The 17,625-nt window shown below is 40.5% G+C and overlaps 1 protein-coding gene across 1 annotated transcript in view; it reads left to right on the top strand.

The window, feature by feature from the left end:
- The window catches only part of skap1 (src kinase associated phosphoprotein 1), a 31,192-nt gene that overhangs the window by 8,696 nt on the left and 4,871 nt on the right, over positions 1–17,625 (top strand). Inside the window, exons 5-11 of the mRNA XM_023406804.2 lie at positions 6,781–6,861; positions 7,124–7,207; positions 7,295–7,419; positions 8,261–8,324; positions 10,287–10,472; positions 12,952–13,005; positions 13,141–13,250. Of these exons, the coding sequence (XP_023262572.1) occupies positions 6,781–6,861; positions 7,124–7,207; positions 7,295–7,419; positions 8,261–8,324; positions 10,287–10,472; positions 12,952–13,005; positions 13,141–13,250 (704 nt within the window). The remainder of the gene's footprint in view (positions 1–6,780; positions 6,862–7,123; positions 7,208–7,294; positions 7,420–8,260; positions 8,325–10,286; positions 10,473–12,951; positions 13,006–13,140; positions 13,251–17,625) is intronic.

Genomic DNA, 17,625 nt, shown 5'->3' with positions numbered 1-17,625 from the left:
TATTGTTAGATGAATACAAAAGATGAGACTGAAAAAAGTTTGAAAATCATTTAAAATAATTTTTTCACAATTATTATTATATTACTTATGGATGTTAAACAGTTATAATCATATGTATAAAAAATACATAGTTGTGGAAAAAATATTTTATTGCAGCTATTTCAAAATGAGCCATATTTTCTGAAGCAACAGAAGAAAGCAGGCAAAAAAACCCCAAACAAAAACAATTGCAACATATTGAAATTTGCTCAGAAAAGGCCAAGTCCAATGTAATTATTCTGTCATTACCAATAATTGTTTATTAAACACTAAATGGAATAAAAAATATATAATATATATATCACAGTAATGCTGTGCAGGTCTTCTGCAAATATTAAGAATTAGATTTAAAACACAGTAAAATTTATGGCAGCACTAATGGGAAAAACTTGTCCAAATGAATAATAATCTTTTTATGATTTATAAGTTGGAACTAATACATTGTTTTTAATTATATGAGTCCCAGTAAGTTAAAAAATCCACATTTTGATCCACTGAAAACAATTTGATTAATTATTCTCATTTTAAGAAAAACACATAGCATCAGATTTAAGCCACAGTGATTTCGCTGGGAATTTGACTGTATTTGCTTTGACAGAATAATTTTCCTGTAACACCTGTTGCCCACAGACTTGCTAGTGATTTATGAAAGGAGTCAAAGAATGATAGCATCATATAATTGTTTATTGGCATAATATGTAACAGCAGTGACTATAAAATAAGAGTGATTATATATAAAGGTAATAGGCATGAGATATTGCTCAGAAAGCACTGACACAGTCCACACGAACATATTTATTTACTATTATTGCTGAAATTATATTTAAAGCATTTTAGTGGAAATAACAGAAGCGTTTTAAGGTTGCAATAACTGCACATTCAGAGGGCGAGTGTGTTGATTTTCTCTGAGTGTTTTTCCCTCCAGGCTCTGTCGTTGACTGTGTTATATCCGGTTTTTATCACAGATACGCAGGCTCTCCTGTGGGCCCGAACTCCTCCATTGTTGGTATTTATATTCGTACTACTGTTTTTTTTTTTTCTTTTTTTTTTTTGTCTCTGTCAGTGTAGCAGCTGAAAACCATCCCCAGCGATTAGAGGATCATTGTATCTGCAGTTAAGCATTTGAATAGTGGTAGTAAATCTAGAAAAGGGAAATTCAGGGTCGCTGTAGACGCTGCTTATAGCTGCCCAGGGGGAAGCCGATGTCACATAGTAAATTTAGCCCCTTAGTGTCTTTACAGTGGTTGGCCTGTGCTGTTGAACGTAGGAATAGAACAAAACGGATTCTAGAATGACTTGACATCTATGGAGGCGTATTAATTTCTTTTTCCTTCCAAATTGCATCAAGTGTAACAGGCAATAGTCAGACAATAAAAGAGAGAAACACTAGATATCTCTGCATGGCATATAGCTGCAATTTCATAGATTTTTCCAGATTCCAAATCAAAACAAAACTGTACATGTTAAAGATTTTATACAGCTTCACTCAGTAAAGCTTTTATCTCAAGTCAGAGACAGACATTTGTTGTTTAACCTGATCGACATCCCTGATAAAAAAATAAAAAAAAAGACCTTAATCACTCCTGCATAAATTCCCGGTCCCATTAAACATTAGTAGACAACGACGCAGGCATCATGCAGCCTGATATAATGCACTGCATGTTTTCTTTGGTTCAAACACATGCATTAGGAGGTTCTAAACACGGTTTATGTATCGATGACTGAAGTCCTAATCAAATCAGGGGGAGGAGAGGAGGGCAGGGAAGACATTCTGCCCTTAACCTCAGTGCCTCTCAGTCTCTCTCCTCCCTTCTGACGGCCGCCTTGCTGGAGGGACGCACAGCAAGGGCCTCCTACTGTAATGAGGAAAAATGTATCAATTTAGCTTTGGCCTGCGTGCAGATTGAGCGCCGGGTGGGTGAAGGTGCACTGAGTGAATCCTTTTTCCTAATCAAGGACAGTATTGAAGAGGATTGCGGTCTCGCTCGCTTCGTCTGTAGAATCAGCAGCATTCCTCCCCTTAGCCCCCTCAGGGCCGGGGGAGCCTCTCTCTGCCTTCTGTTTCACCTCATCAGCAGAGTTCACGCGGAGGTCAGGTCCTGCCCCCTGATGCTGCATTCAATGCAATACCTCTTGCATCGAAAAGGCACTGTGAAAGCCCCCGTGCTCAAGGACTAAGCAAAGGAGAAAGAAAACATATGATAACTTGCCGATTTTGATTCCAACCTGTGCTGTGAGGGAGGGGGGGTCCCCTCCTCTACACGCTCTTAAATAGATTTATTAATACCATTAATAGTGTCAACTGATGTTTTATTTTTTTATTTATCTTTTAACCTCATAGTTCATACAAGTAAATAGAGTAATTTGCTGACAGTATGTTGTTTTCTCTTTACTTAGAGATTTAAAAAGAAAAAATCTCAAATTTTATAGTTGCTAAGGGATATCATGCATTAAATAACATTAGTGTGATGTAAATGTGTCAGATTTTGCCATAAGGTTGATTTTCATACTCAGCTCTTGGGCAGATTGATGTTAAAAATCAAAACAAACAAATGAGGAAGACAAGCAAACTAGAGTTTCTGCTTTTCTTATTTACCATAACAGTAGTGTTTAATCTCTTGGTGTTTTGGACTCAACAAGCAGTTTGAATCAGTCAGTTTGGGCTTTAGTAACTTGTGACTTTATTTTATAGACCAAATGATTCATTGAGTAAAATAACTGATAAATGAATCAATAATGAAAATAATCTTTGCAGCTCTAAAGAAAACTAAAACAACATATGTAGTTGAATCATCATAAATGAAAAGAGACCTAATGATGCTTTGATGGAACAAACAAACACAGAGCAATCATAACTACACAACATATAAGTCTCAACATCACAAAAGAATTACAAATCTACAGTAGCACAAAGAACCACAGATGTAGACTTTCAAGCAAATACTTGAGATGTATGACACGCACACACACACACACACACACACACACACACACACACACACACACTCACACTCTCATTAAGACACAGAATAGATTAGGCACTTAAGACAACCAGTATTAGACATCACATATGGCATACAGACTTCAAATAGACTTGATAGATGTTGATGGACAGAGCAAGGCAAAAATATTATCAGTTAATTTTTTATTTCAATGTCTTTCCAAACATTTCACCCATCCCATTTGTATTAGAAGACATACAGCAAGACATTTTCTACTAAGACATATATAGTACATTACATCTGCGTGATTTCAGGTAAAAAATGTTTTATGGAAGAAATTTCAAAGCATGAAAAAGCTGAAGAAGGAGGGAGGAAAATGCTTTGCCACAAGTCAGATTTTTATAAAAGGCTTTATCCCTGCTTGTCTCAGGCTTTCTCTGTGTAATGGTGTAAACTGAACTGTTTCTATAGCTGGGGATACAATAGTGGTTCAGACCGTTGACTGTGAAAAGTACATGGACCCCTGCTGGGACTGAACTCTGCCAGTGCTGTCGCTCCACTCTGCCTTCCTACTCTCTCAAAGAAAAGATCATAAAGGGACCGCTCGCTCGCTTTCCTCCAGCGTTTCCATCTTCTGCGGCAGTCAACATCTTCAGTGCATTTCTGTGTTTTCATAACATCCATGTTGCATTATGACCACCGTTAGATCTAATGTAACATATTAGTCCTCCCACCCAACCATTTCCCTTCATTTTGATTCACTTTCTATCCAGCCTTTGATTGACTTTCAGCCTAACTAAAGTGGATTTTAATGAGAGAATACATTAACTCCCTCTGGTCATGCTAACATAAATCAGCCTTTTCTTGCAGGATCAACTGCTGAGCTCATAACACCATGCTGAGAGAGTGTGAATAACCAAATGAGAGATTGTGGCTGTGGCAAACCGCTGGCAGCTCAGATGCATTGTTGTGTATCTCCCCCCACCCCACCCCGAGTTTAAAACAAGTTCAGGAAGGCAACAGAACATGGCACTTATCAGCACACAGGTCAGCTCGCTTATGGAAATGTTCTTTTGCAAGGATCAATTAAACACATATCTCTGGTCAATTTCTATTGATTATCTCCTTCCATTTGGAAATGGAGTGACTCAAATCTTTTTTCTTGCTGATGACCACTGAGGGCCGTTAGATTCAGTTAGCGTGGCCTGTCGCGACTCCTCACCTTGATTTACGAAACACGTGATGCGACTCCGGCATCACATCTGTCTGCTTCTCTTTGTTGGTAATTGCACTCAGCTAAATAGGTTATGCTGAAATATCAATAAATTGCCATCAAATTAATGTCAATACCAAAGCTGTGGATGGTGCTAATTAAAACGCAAAAGGGATGAAAATGAAGTCATGGCATTGCCCTGAATAATTGATACAGCAATTTATGATTTTTATGAAGGAGTGCCGTCTGTCTGCGATTTTGATGAGGCCTTAATTAGATGCATTAATGTGTCTCTCTGTGCCTGTACTCAAACTCAAAACTCAAACACCATGATGGTTGTTGGGCTTTTTTAACGCTCTGAATGAGGCTTTTTCAAATAACATTACCCCTGAATATCCACTTAAAATTGCACTGGTCCCAAAGAGGTGTTAGTGTGTAATTTTCATTAAAGGAGACATTGTTAACTCAGGACCAATCAGGATCTACTTCTATTTAGGGTGGGAGCAAGCAGCAGTAAGCAGCCTGGTGATTTTAGGTTTTGCTGCGACCCTGTGGAAGAAACTAGAACTATTGTGTACATGTTCCCATTTTCACTAAAGTCCGTGTTTGCACTCACTCTGTCGTACTCGTGTTCGAGGGTTCATACAAAGAAGGACAGTCAAGTGAGGTCAGGTCACTGGGTGTTAAAGTGTTAAGCACGCATGAATGTGTAATGTTTATTGACTCAAGCAGATCAGAGTGATCCCGTGTTGATCTTGTACCTCCTCGTCTATTAGCCGGGCTCAACCTTTGAGATAAATGAAGAGCGAGGGAAGCAGACAGATGAGGGGATTAGAAGTGGGCCGCAACAGGGAAGCAGGCCCAGGAAAAAAATGGACGGACTGCCGGCGGATAGATGAGGTGGAGGAGCATAATGACCGCTGTTTGTTATGATGTACTGAATCAGGTTCTCTTTGACAAAACAGTCCTTAGCACCTCTGTATTTATAGTGTCACCGCTCAGTCCATCCACAAAGGCAGGCTGATGATATGTGAGTGTGTTAGTGCTGTGAGGTGTCTGGGGCTCTGCTCTGGAATGACCCGCTCATCCGTCAGGCCCACGAGCTGAAGCGGTGCGGGGTTGTCGGATCACACACTGGACTGTTGTGAACTTAAATCTCTGGAATGTTAGCCAAGCAAAAAGCCAATATCAACTTTATTTGCTCTGTAGATCAAAGTTATTCTGACAGAACTCACTGAGAAAAGACTCAGAACAACAACTTTCACCGAGAGGGAGCAGGACACAGTCGGACTGGGCATTCAACTGCAGCTGCTTTTTCATGTTGCCGGTTTTTATGAATGACAAAGAGATTCCTGTTTTTCTAATGTTGGGGGATGCTCTTTGTTTAAGCCAGAGGACCCTGTTTGGGCTGACATGTTTGGGTTTTCCCAGCAGTTAAACAGGTCTTCTCTGAGGGGGATGGACTCCAGGCATTCCCCCTGTCATCAGTGGTCTGTATGGGGTGTCACACTGACTAGTGTAAATGGTCTTTAAATTGTTCCTGGGTTTCAGGCTAAAAAGGCAGTTCCTGTTCGCCCCCTGCTTTCTTCTCCTGCAGGACTAATGCCTGTTGACTAATGAATTCAGAGGAAGCTGAGCTTTGTTTTTGACACATGGTAAAACCAGGTAGTCCTGTTAAAGCACAGGGCGGAAGATGGCCCTCGAGGTCAACCTGGGGCCAATTTTACAATTTCCCCTCTAATGACTTAAGGCTAGGAAATAGGTCAAAGAAGTAGATTTCTTGTTAGAACTTTTTCAACATGGAACAGCTGGTTAAAACTGCTTCTCTGTGAGTAGTTAAAACGCAGTTCATATAAACATCCCTAGTTAGATTCGAACTGCGCCATGAAGATGAAAAGGCAAGCAAAGTCATCCTAAAACTTCTGAATGGCACAGGAGGCTTAATACTGTCTGAAGTGCATTGTGCATCGCTTTCCAACAACTGCACTAATTAACTTAAGGCTCTCAAGATGTGCCATCGTCCTATCATGTTTAAAATTTGACTTTGCAAATTGAAGAGAGTTGTTTGAATCCCCACAGGAAGGTTGCTCCCATTAAAAGTGCAATGTGAGCGGATGAATGGACTGCAGTGCTCAGCAGCACTGTAAATGTATTGATCCACTTTCCTAAAGCCTAGCAGGGATGTATTTGATCCACAGGGCTGGAGACTTTATGTGTGTGTGTGTGTGTGTGTGTGTGTGTGTGTGTGTGTGTGTGTGTGTGTGTGCGTGCGTGCGTGTGTTGCCTTGGGAATGAAAAACATTTTAAATGCAGCTTATTAGGAGTTAGTGCTGAAATGATTACTTGATTAATTGATTAGATGCCTGCAAGTCATTTATCAGGGAAAAAAATGCTGAACTTTCTCTGGCTTCAGCTTCTCAAATATGAGGATTTATTGTTTTTCTCTCTTTTATATCAGTATAAATTAAATGTGTTTGGATTTGAAGACGTCACCGCGGGCTCTGGGAAGTTGTTTTGGTTGTTGTTTTTCATTTTTCAATATTTCTTTACCTTTTTATAGACTAACAGATGAACTTGTGTTCACAGACTTTGGGGACATCCCCTTTGTGGCTGCCCAGGACCTCAGCAACATCTTGAAGCAAGGCTACTTGGAGAAGAAACGTAAAGGTATAGCAGCATATAGATACCAGTCCTGGATGAAGTAATATTATATAGTAGTAGTAGTAGTAGTGGTATTTAGTCACTTGAAGTGGTGCTAGAGATTTACTGAATAAAAACATATTAGTGGCTTCAGCAAAATTCTCACAAGCACAGTGAAGTACTGATATTACCTGTCACTTGAAAATATGTGTACAAATTTTTCTTATAAAAATAGCTGCCTGTATATGCGTAATTTTCCATTTTTATCTATTTTCGTTTATTTATTTAGACCACAGCTTCTTTGGCTCTGAGTGGCAGAAGAGATGGTGTGTCCTGAATAACTCAATATTCTACTACTTTGGGAGTGAAAAAGGTTTGTTTGATATGTCAGTGTGCAGAAACATTACACATACTTAAACTAAATCAGATAACAACCTCCCGTGTGTACTCCTCCCCACAGATAAACAGCAAAAGGGTTCCTTTTATATAAACTACTACAGTGCACAGCTGGTTCCCAACCTGAGAAAAGACACCAAGAAAAATTGCTGTTTTGAGCTCATTGCACATGGACGGCGCTCATTCCAGGTCTGTATTACCACCACAACAAACCTGCACAGATTAATGTAAATAAAAGTATGAATTGGGGAATTCAAGTAAAGGAAGATAGTTTGATAGATATTATTACCTTACTTAAAATGAGCCCCCTTTTCTTCTATAGTGGAAATCTCTAAATTAGAACCCAATAAGTAACAAGAAATTGCAGTAAATGCCAAAGGTACTGGATGTTTGATTTAATTAAGAAACAGTGTCTCCACATAGTTGGTCCACAAGAGACACAAGTTTATTCTACTATAAAATGTCCCTCTCAAACATATCTTGGTCACAATTCTTTAAAAAAACGAATTTAATGTCTCTTTATCAAAAGTGTAAAGGTTATGTGATTAGATCTGAAATTATTAATCCATTAGTTGATTAACAGAAAAATGAACTGGCAACTGTTTTGACAGATGATTAATTGGTTTTTGGATTAAACCTCACATATTCCGACCTTTATTTTACTGGTTTATGTGAGTCCTCTGTAACAGCAAACCTAATTTTTTTTAATTTGGACAAAACAAGATGTTTGCAGACCTCAACCATTTTCTATGTTTTGGTCGACCAAATGATTAATTGAGTTAATTGAGTTTTTTTTCCCAATCACTACAACTATATATGTCTTGATTAGATATTTTAAAAGCTGATTATTTTAATCTTATAATTTAATCTGTATCTTAAAAGGTAAATTTCCTATTTGTCTTTTTCTTAGCCAGCTAGAAAGGGATTTGGTCTGTGCCCCAAAGAAGAAAAATAAGGTCTTTTATTTCCGTATAAATGCAGCCTGAGATGTGATGATAATTGCAGGATTATTGCGACTCTGTCCCTCCAGTTCACTGCCAGCAGCCCTCAAGAGGCCAGAGAATGGGTGGACCAAATCAATTTTGTACTTAGAGGTAAGCCTGCATCTCTCAGTGCTGTCTGTGGTACCTTTTGCATGTGTGGATTTTTGTTGCTTCCCCTGAGGTTTCTTTCTTTATTTGTGTCTGTATTTGAAACAAGGGTTTAAAGATAGAGGATGTTTATGATGTTGAGATAAATTCATTTTTGACCATATAAATAAAATTGACTTGAATTGACTTTTTAAAAGTCACATAGGTTAATTGGAAAATACAGTTAAAGCAGTATAAACCTTCTTTTTTCTACCAAAGTTTGCTCATGTTTTTGAGGGGGTAGAAAGGTCAGAAATGAAAGGGAGCCCTTTATCATCTCTGACTCAAACGAAAACCACCCAATTCATCACTAGCTGCACGGCCGAACATGCGAGTCCTGAATCTCCTCATTCGACATGTCACCCACCATGTCATGTGCACCATCGTGTAGCTCTAGCTCTCCTCCACCCCCTCAACCACTCCTCCCCTAACCCTCCTACCGAATTCCAACTTACAGGAAATTGATTGGTAGATGTTCTGGTTATCCTCCAGTGACATTGATTTCTGCTTGGCCGCTGGTGTACGGCAGAGGACCTGATACCCTGTGTTGCAGTGGCCAGTCGCCTGCAATGAGACGGCTCCTCCATCTGAGCGAGCAGTCGTGCCACGTCTACTCTAAAATGGGCTTGGGCCGGGCCACTGATTTGCGGGAAGTAACAGACACTCGGCAGTTTGTCTTACTTCCTTCCAGTCCAGTTTTACTACGAGATGCAGTCTGATCCAGAACATGCAGATGGTTTTTTAACCTCTTTATCTCCTGAATTTATCTCACAACCAGGCTCAAACATTTGCTTTGCAATGTGCAATTCGATTTTTGTGGTCACTTTTTTAAGAACTTCAATTCACATCTTTTATTTTGTAGATTTTTTGATTTTTTTCTTTATTTGATAGTGACAGCAGAGATACAGATAAGGAAAAGAAGGAGCTAGTGAGGCATTGAAATAAAAGATGTGATTATATAGCATGAGTCTTAATCACTAGGAGTTTAGTGATACACAGAAGATATAGCGAAAAGATGGAGAAAATGTGTGAGGAGTAAAGAGTTGGATTCAGAACTTGTACTAAAAAAGGTTTATGGATTAGTGGATTGACAGAAAATGGCAGCAACATTAGTGAAAAAAGACTTTTTTATGTGATTTTTGCAAAAACTGGCTGGAAAATTCCCAAACTATAGTCCCAACCTTATGTAAAATTCATATGGGGATCTTGAATGATTGATTTTGTAATTGGTTAATCCATTCATCCATCTGTTGTCTGCTGTTTAACCAGATAATTAAATAAAGATATTATTAGGAATTATTGTGATATACTGCAAGGAAGTACTGAAGTACAGAAATGTAACAAATGTAAAAAAGAAAGTCATGCACTTGGTAAATAATTCAAGGTCTTATTGTCTGTCCTGTTTTTTTACTGATATCTTTCACATTTTGGCTGGTGAAACAGGCATTAAGTTCCAAACTAAGTGGTATTAAAAAGGTGTAAAAAGCCTTAAATTTAACTTGGTGAGCACAGAGGAGACACCAAGCAGATAATTTAAGTTATTTATTGAGCAAAAAAGCAAAACATTTGCTGCTTCTGACTTTTCAAATGTTAGAACATGCTGCTTTTGTCTGTTTTATATCATTACAAACTGACCATGATTTTTAGGATTGAACTGTTAGTCAGACATCGCCTTATAAAGAATTCTAGGACACATGGGTAGATCATATAAAAAAAGACTCATTATGTGAAGCCTGAATGAAGCCTGAAGCCTTTAGTGTTTGTTAGTGCCACTACATGGCACGTGTCGTAGCCTGTTGTGCAGTCAGGACCCTTCGAACATTTCTCTTACTTTACCCTTTAATGCATGTGTGTGTCTTTTGTGCCACACTGCGCTCCATCTTGCCGCTAACGTGGCCCATCATGTTGTCTCTCCTTCCCTGATAGATCTTAGCTCCAGCCTCATTCCTTTCGATGACGATGAAGAGGAGGAAGAGGAGACCTATGATGACATTGAGGGGGTGACTGGCCCTCCCCCGCCAGGGCCCGGTGCCGCCCAGGCCTCTCAGAGCCGCAAACGGGAGTCGGAGGAGGTCGACGAGGAGGATGAGGATATCTACGAGGTGCTGCCAGGTATGAGTATTTGGTTACCTCACATGCATAGATGCACCAGCAGCTGCCCACACACAGATGAAATGACAGGAAGGTGCTGCACACACAAACCCTCATGATACTCAGTCAGACACAGACACTCTACCTTACACACACTCAAACCCGTAGGGATTTTTGCAACAAGAAATATTTGTGATGATCTTCCCTGGCTGTGAAATTTCTGTTCCCAGGTGCCTCCCTATCACCACAACACCCAGACTGATCAGTCATTTTAAATCAAGCAACACTAATAAGCCTGTCAGGGCCGGGGTGTCTGCTGCAGAGCCACACAGGGCAGGAAGGGGAAGATTCTCTTCACACTGCTTCCTCTGGTTTCTGTGCTTTTTTCACTACGAGCTATCTGTTGAGAAACAGTTATGTTGTTGAAATCAGCGAGAGCTGGGTCCTTCTGAATGCTCTGTCATAGAACGTCCAATTAGCTAATGTTGCCAGGCAACAAATAGCCCACAATTCAATCCACTAAGCAGAGTTTTGGCTAAAATTGCCTAGCAACAGCAATTTAGTTGAAAGGAAGTAAAGACTGCATCTCTCAGGGCTTAAAATAGTCCTGGAGCTCTTAATGTCACATCTTTAATAGAAATTAGAGTTTGATTGAGAGCGTTGAGAGGAAGAGTGTGTGTGAGTCTGCACTGAGGGGTAGACGGTCCCATGTGTCAGGGTGGCTACAAGATCCCAAGAAGGACAAAAGGGGTGATCCGATCTTCTCAGGGCCGTCGTCCATCACTCTTTCTATTAAATAAGATACATCAAGATTCTGTTTCACTCAGTGAGTACATTACCTTTGCCAAAATCACTGGTGAGAGGGAAATCAGTCTTCAGACTGTCACGCCAGCGTTCAAAGCCATCTGGGAAGAGGTACAGACCCTGACCACAGATGGCATATCGAATGACGGGCTCTTTCGTTCACTTTCTCACCCCTTCACTTATCAATCATTCTGCACCTCTCTTTGCTCACTTCCAGCCTCTGCACAGTGAATAGATACTGTTAAATTATTAGATTTTTATTGTTACTTTCATTGATCGGAAAGCTGCATATGTTTGTATTTAAGAATGTTCCCTTCTCAACATACACAGATATTACTGTTAGTAATCTTTGCAGTGACTGTATTCTGTTAATTTTTTACACTTTTCCTTCATTTATTGCTCACATGAATAGATAACTTTGCAGGAGTTGCTACACAAATTTAAGTTTATCTTCCTAAAATTATTAACATCAAACATCTGGAAAATATTGCATATTGCATATTTTACAGTGCAACAGCCGAACAAGTGAAGAAATGAAGAGTAGAAGTGAAGCATGATTTTCTAGGTGACGAGTTCCCTCAGTTTTGTCGGAGCAAAATTCTCCAAACACGGCTCAGTTGCAGGCAGAATGCAGCGTTGGTGGTATTGGCTCTTGTGCTGATGACTGATTTTATTGACTGGAAAATTAAATCACTTTGATATAGAAACCGTTGGCCCATGGCGGTGGCCTCTCGACTGAAGGATGCTCTTCTCTACAGCACATGAAGAGTGCTGAACAAATGTTTGGACCCTTTGTAAACAAAATTAAAATCTCTCTTTTATTTTTTTTTTATTTTTTTAAGAAAATCTATAATTATGCATAATTTCCTTTTGAATCTTATAGAAATTATGAGTAATTTTGTTCTTGAAATGTGCAACAACCTGAAACTGCCAGTCACTGTGTGTGTGAGAGACAGACAAAGACCTCCCTCACATATAGACACACGAAACTTTGTGCATCCAGACACAAACTGTACATATGATCACAAATATGCATGTGGTGGATATACAGTATGTGTGTATTAGGGTGTGTGTGTGTGTGTGTGTGTCGTCCTTCCTGCTCTTCCTGGAAGCAGAGGCGCAGGTTTGTGCTGGAAGGTGGATAGTGTTGCTGGGTTGCTGTCAGCCTGCTGGTGTTAAGGATGGATGTGGGAGACAGAGGGCAGGCATATCACTGTGTCACCTCTCAGACCACCGGGTGCCACGCCCCACAGTCGATGACACGTCCGCCTCCGCATGCCTTAAAGACAGCCTCTTTTTCTTCAACTTTTCCCATCTGGGTCTCTGATACATTTGAACAAATTGATCCTCATCGAGGAGTTCAGTCTGGTGAAAGAAAAATAAACTTCTTGTGTCACGTGGAGATACGTCAGAGATTGCCTGACAATCCTTTTTTATTTATTTTTGCTTATTTTGTACTGAACATTTGTGAGACAAAAGAAATCTTCTGAGAAATAGCTTGTACTAAAGTCCCATAGAGGTAATGTTTTGTTCTTATTATGATTTTTTTCCTTTTTTATTTTACTGTCAGATAATGAAATTAAAATGTTTGGGCCCTGATATCTAGTGAAAAAATGCTTCCTGCTTCTAAAAGTGAAGTCAGACATGGATAAATGTTCTGTCACAAGTATCATTTTGTTGTGTTTTGTTTGTTTAGAAGAGGATTTTCCAGATCATATGGATGAGAGCAGTGAGAAGAACAACAAACCAGGTCAGCACCTCATTACAGTCTTGTGCTAATAATGAGAAAATTTCCAGCTTAATAGTTCACAGCGACTTTCTTTGTCTAAGACGTGAGGAAACACCATTGTCTTGTTTTAAATTTGTGCTTTGAATTTCCTCTCAGCTTGGTCATCAGATTACGCTAACTACTACCAGGGTTTATGGGATTGCGAGGCCGACGAGCCAGATGAGCTGTGCTTCCACAGAGGGGATCTCATCTACATCATCAGCAAGGTCAGCATCACCATCAGCCACAACAATCCAAGAGGTTATTTAAACTTCCCTCGGATTTCAGTGATTTCTGGACACACTTCTCACAGTCAGGAACCATTCCTAACTGCACCCTCGACTCGTAGACATAACTACAGGAGCAATTACAGTAGTTTAAAATGAGTCAAATGTGATGCAGATGTGGAAAATTTGTAATTATTTAAGGGTTAAACAACATCAACTCCAGTAATCACTTTGTCCTCATTTACTTCCCCGACATGCTGATATCCCCAACGTCTAAATTCCTCTGTTAGTGAGCACTTGTATCTCGATACAGCAGAGAAGCAGCAACAGTGGCATTGTCTATTCCCGGGCCACAAGGGTGAAGCACCATTCGGGCGCTGCGTAATGGTGCTGTTGTTCATTATGGAGCCTCTATCACAGGGGTTAATTGAGTAGGCAGCCATGCGAAGCTCTTCCTTTCTGTTTGACATAAACTGCAGGTGAAGCCATCCTGCATCTCAGCTCTTTTCTCTCAATCTATTTCCTTGTGTTTTATGGCCATCTTGTAGTTACATGCAGAGTATCTACCAGGGAAAAGCCACCCTACTGGAAATCAATGGCTTGTAATTTGGGCACTTTTACTCTGCTGCGTACAGCGCCTTGTTCCCTGGCTTTTGCTATTGCTCGGTTTAGAAATTGAATCATCATGTTCTCTGTTTGGGTTAAATTATCTGAAGAGTAGTGGGAGGAAGAAATTACAGCATATTCAGCTTTCTTGTTAGTAATTAGAAGGTAGAGATGGAGAAATTATGTGTTCAACCTCATGATTTAATGCATCTTTGATCAGCAGTTAGAGAAACTGAATTTTAATTATTTGTATTTTTCCTTTTGCAGCAGGTTAAGCACAGAAATGAAAGAAGTCAAGGTTTTAATTTTATTTTAGATGGATAAACAAACAGTGTCAGTTGTTGTTGAAGAAATACGAGCCTTTAGTTTACAACAGCAGATGTGGCACAGGTGAAATATGCCTTTCACACAAGATGGACTTTTAATTGAAGTTCTTTTGGCAGTGCCAGATTAATGAGATGCCAGCCTTCTCTGTCTGTGTGTGCTGGTTGATAGGGGAAAATGTCAAAACAGCCATGTCCATTTTTCACGCAAGGATGACAAAGGCAGCGCACTTGGGGAAACAAAGGGGACCTGGCTCCGTGCTACGGATCCGCCTCAAACAGCCTCAGCCCTGCCTGGCGTATTACTTTACACTGTATGGATCGGATTACCGCCTTACCGGAGACCTTAAAAGCAAACTTAAATCCAGGTTGGAGGCAAGACTCGGTTGTAGTATCTCACAATCTTAATGTCACAGATTACTCTTGTTTTGTCAAGCTTATATGCTGAAGTCATAACACAGTGACAGACTGTGAGAGAGGATTCTAACTATCTTCTAATGGATTTAAAGTGAGGCTCTGGCTGTAAATTATTTAAAGGTGATCTCCGGACGGCTTCCGAATGTTTGGTTTTGTGTGACGACACGACTCCACCTGTCCCATTTTGTGTCTTAATAGCATCACATTTCCCTCATGAATAGCATTATTTGGATTATGGCCTGTAATCGGCTATTTATTTTAATGAGCCCTTGGGGAGGGCTTCCCTGTGTCTTCTGTGTGTACACGCAGGCCCTGTCGGCGTTCAGTTTTACGGGGGGATTCCTGAGAACCCTGACCTCGATGAGTGAAATACGGGCCCTTGGCTAGAACTCAAGTCTGTCGCTTAACTGGGGACCCAGACACATGAAATGGCCGTAATAAAACCAGGGCCCATAAATTCTCTTAGAGGGTGGGAGGCCTGGTTGTCTGTGCTGTTATGTCAACACTGACCATAATTACAAGGTAATAAGGACACGCTCTAAGTGCTAAATCAATGGTGCTAACAAACTGTTATTTTTAAAGCTGGGATGTGATTGACTGCTGAAGTGCAGAATGGGATAGCCACAGGCGTGGTGTCATATGGCTGTGAACTGAGGAGAACATGCCGATTGTATAAAAGGCCCTCATCCATCATTATTGATCTCTCACTTACTGTAAAGTGGGGGCATTTTTACTGTATTTGTGTTTTTTTTCCCTTGTGAGTTGCTGTGCATGCGCGCACATCTGTGTATCACTGACAAAGTAAATAAATTAGAAACCTCACAACTCATATGAATCCCATTAGTTCAAGAGAATTAATCTCATAGCGTGCCTCCGCTGCTGGTTGCCTAACTTGCTTTCCGCAGAGCCTGATGTCGATGCTCAGCGCGCTGATACATGAGGTAGAAACACACCGTGAAATACATCTTGTGATTTTTGCTCTGGCATTTCATTTCTGAGGGCTTGCATTTTTCTAATGCGCATTATGGCTGTACACTGACATTTTAGTGTGTGATGATAGATACCGGCAAGCTCAAGTTTTTTGCAGTATCGCACTCTGTTGATTTAAATTGTTGAGATGTTTCACACACATTTCCACTGCATCGGGAGGATCGAAACTGCAGCTTATCCTGTAACATGCAAAGGGTAATTTGTTATAGGATTTACAATGTGTTGTTGCAATATGGGATTAATTCATCACTGTGGCTAAAAGCTATTGTTTCACTTCTTCCTGACATGTGTAATGCCTGTATACATTGTCAGCCATGTCACACCCTCAACCATAAGGTTGTCCTGCATTCTTGCCCTCTAATTTATGTATCCAGAATCAAAAGACATGGGCTCTACAGGTCAGCTGTCACATTCCTGTATTCCCACAGGCACTCATGGAGAACGGCGGGATGGAGTGGGAAGAGATTTATGGCACAAACCGATCCAGGGTCCTTAAAACTCTGCCAAGCGTTGCCGCCACCTCTCCCTCTTTCTCTCCATTGCCTTTCTCACCTCTCTTCCTCCATCCATTGTCCAACCAAAACGCAGAGAGAGGGAGACGTGCCAGCCAATCGGGTGTGTCTCCCAAAGCAGAGCGTCACTTCACATTTGGCCAAAATGTTCAGCTGCAGCTGCTCATTAGACAGAATGAGAACATGGACACCACTGACACCTTGTGGCAGTTTGGATCAGAATTTCATCTTATTAAATAACACCTTATACAAACACCTAAAGCTGATTTACAGCCGTATAAACTCACTTGTTGTGATTTATAGCTTCCAAAAAATGCAAGTTATGATAAAACGTTTTTTAAAAAGAAATAAGAAATTTAGTTTAAATGGCCACTCATATTCTATCTAAACTACCTGTGACGGCCTTTATTCAGGGTCATAACAGGCTTCTTCTCAGTTTTACAAGGCAGTTTGGTCCACTGCCCACAGGTCACACGGACTGAATGCAGCTGAAGAAAAGGAAAAGTGGGCAAACAATCAGATGGGAAAAGTCAAGCAAGAGAGACAAAGAGGGGGGATGCCTTTATTCTTTTGTGTGAACCCTGTCCCCCCTCTCCTTTCTCCTTTTCTCTGTCACACACCCATTTAAAGACCCCTAGCTGCTATTGTGGCCATAGACACCAAGACGCTATAGACAGGCAAGACATCCTATTTACCACCCAGAGTAGCAGGGGGTGAGTCTGGGGTTTGGGGTCATGCAGGAGGCAGCGGTCATCCCCCGGTCAACTACAGTAGGTCATTATTCAGCCCAAGCCAATAGCCCAGAACCGTGTCCGAGCAACCCACCCCCAATCCATTCTGCTTAATTATTATAAATGAGGGGCGGCGTAAACAGCCATCATTACAGACACTCAGTGGCATACACAAATCCACTTTAAATTGCTATTAAGTTAAGGAGCTATCTGTAATCCCAGGCGTGCATTAGAAAAGGAGCAAGTAGGTTTTCTTTTTATTAAATCTCATCGTCCCTGAGATATTTTCAAACGTTCTCATGCTCTGTCATGTTTCCAATTTGAAGCCAATTCACTGATTTAATTAAAAGCCCACTAGGAAAAAATGGACACTAAGTAGCCATTTCGATCTCTGGTTGTGCAGAATAATCGTCCATATTTCTGAATGGATTTTGACAAGATTTTTTTCTTAGCAGATTCCTCTAAAAATAAGCATTTCCCCAACAGTTTCAGGTATTATCAGGTCATTTGTGAAGTGTACCTGTGTGAGCGGTGAGGAGGGCTCGCTAACCTGATTGCAGATTACAGATCACGGGCTTCTGTCTGGCACAAGCTGTTCATGTTTCTTTGTTAGTGTGAGCAGTGATGGAAGAACTGCAGAGAGCTGCAGTGTATCTGATGAGTCCATGTAGAGGATAAAGAGAAAGGCAAAAAAAAAAAAAAAACAAGAGAGGATGCAAGTGGAAAGGCTGCTACAGGAGAGATGGAAAGAGAGGAATAGGAGGAAAGGAGGGAGGGGGCTGGAGATGGGGAGGGA

This window comes from Seriola lalandi, unplaced genomic scaffold, assembly GCF_002814215.2.
Source record: "Seriola lalandi dorsalis isolate HSWRI2012SDOR001 ecotype SW California unplaced genomic scaffold, Sedor1 jcf7180002054317, whole genome shotgun sequence".
Taxonomy (NCBI): Eukaryota; Metazoa; Chordata; class Actinopteri; order Carangiformes; family Carangidae; genus Seriola; species Seriola lalandi.
The sequence above is the reverse complement of the archived record's forward strand: the minus strand, read 5'-3'. Positions and strand labels throughout refer to the sequence as shown.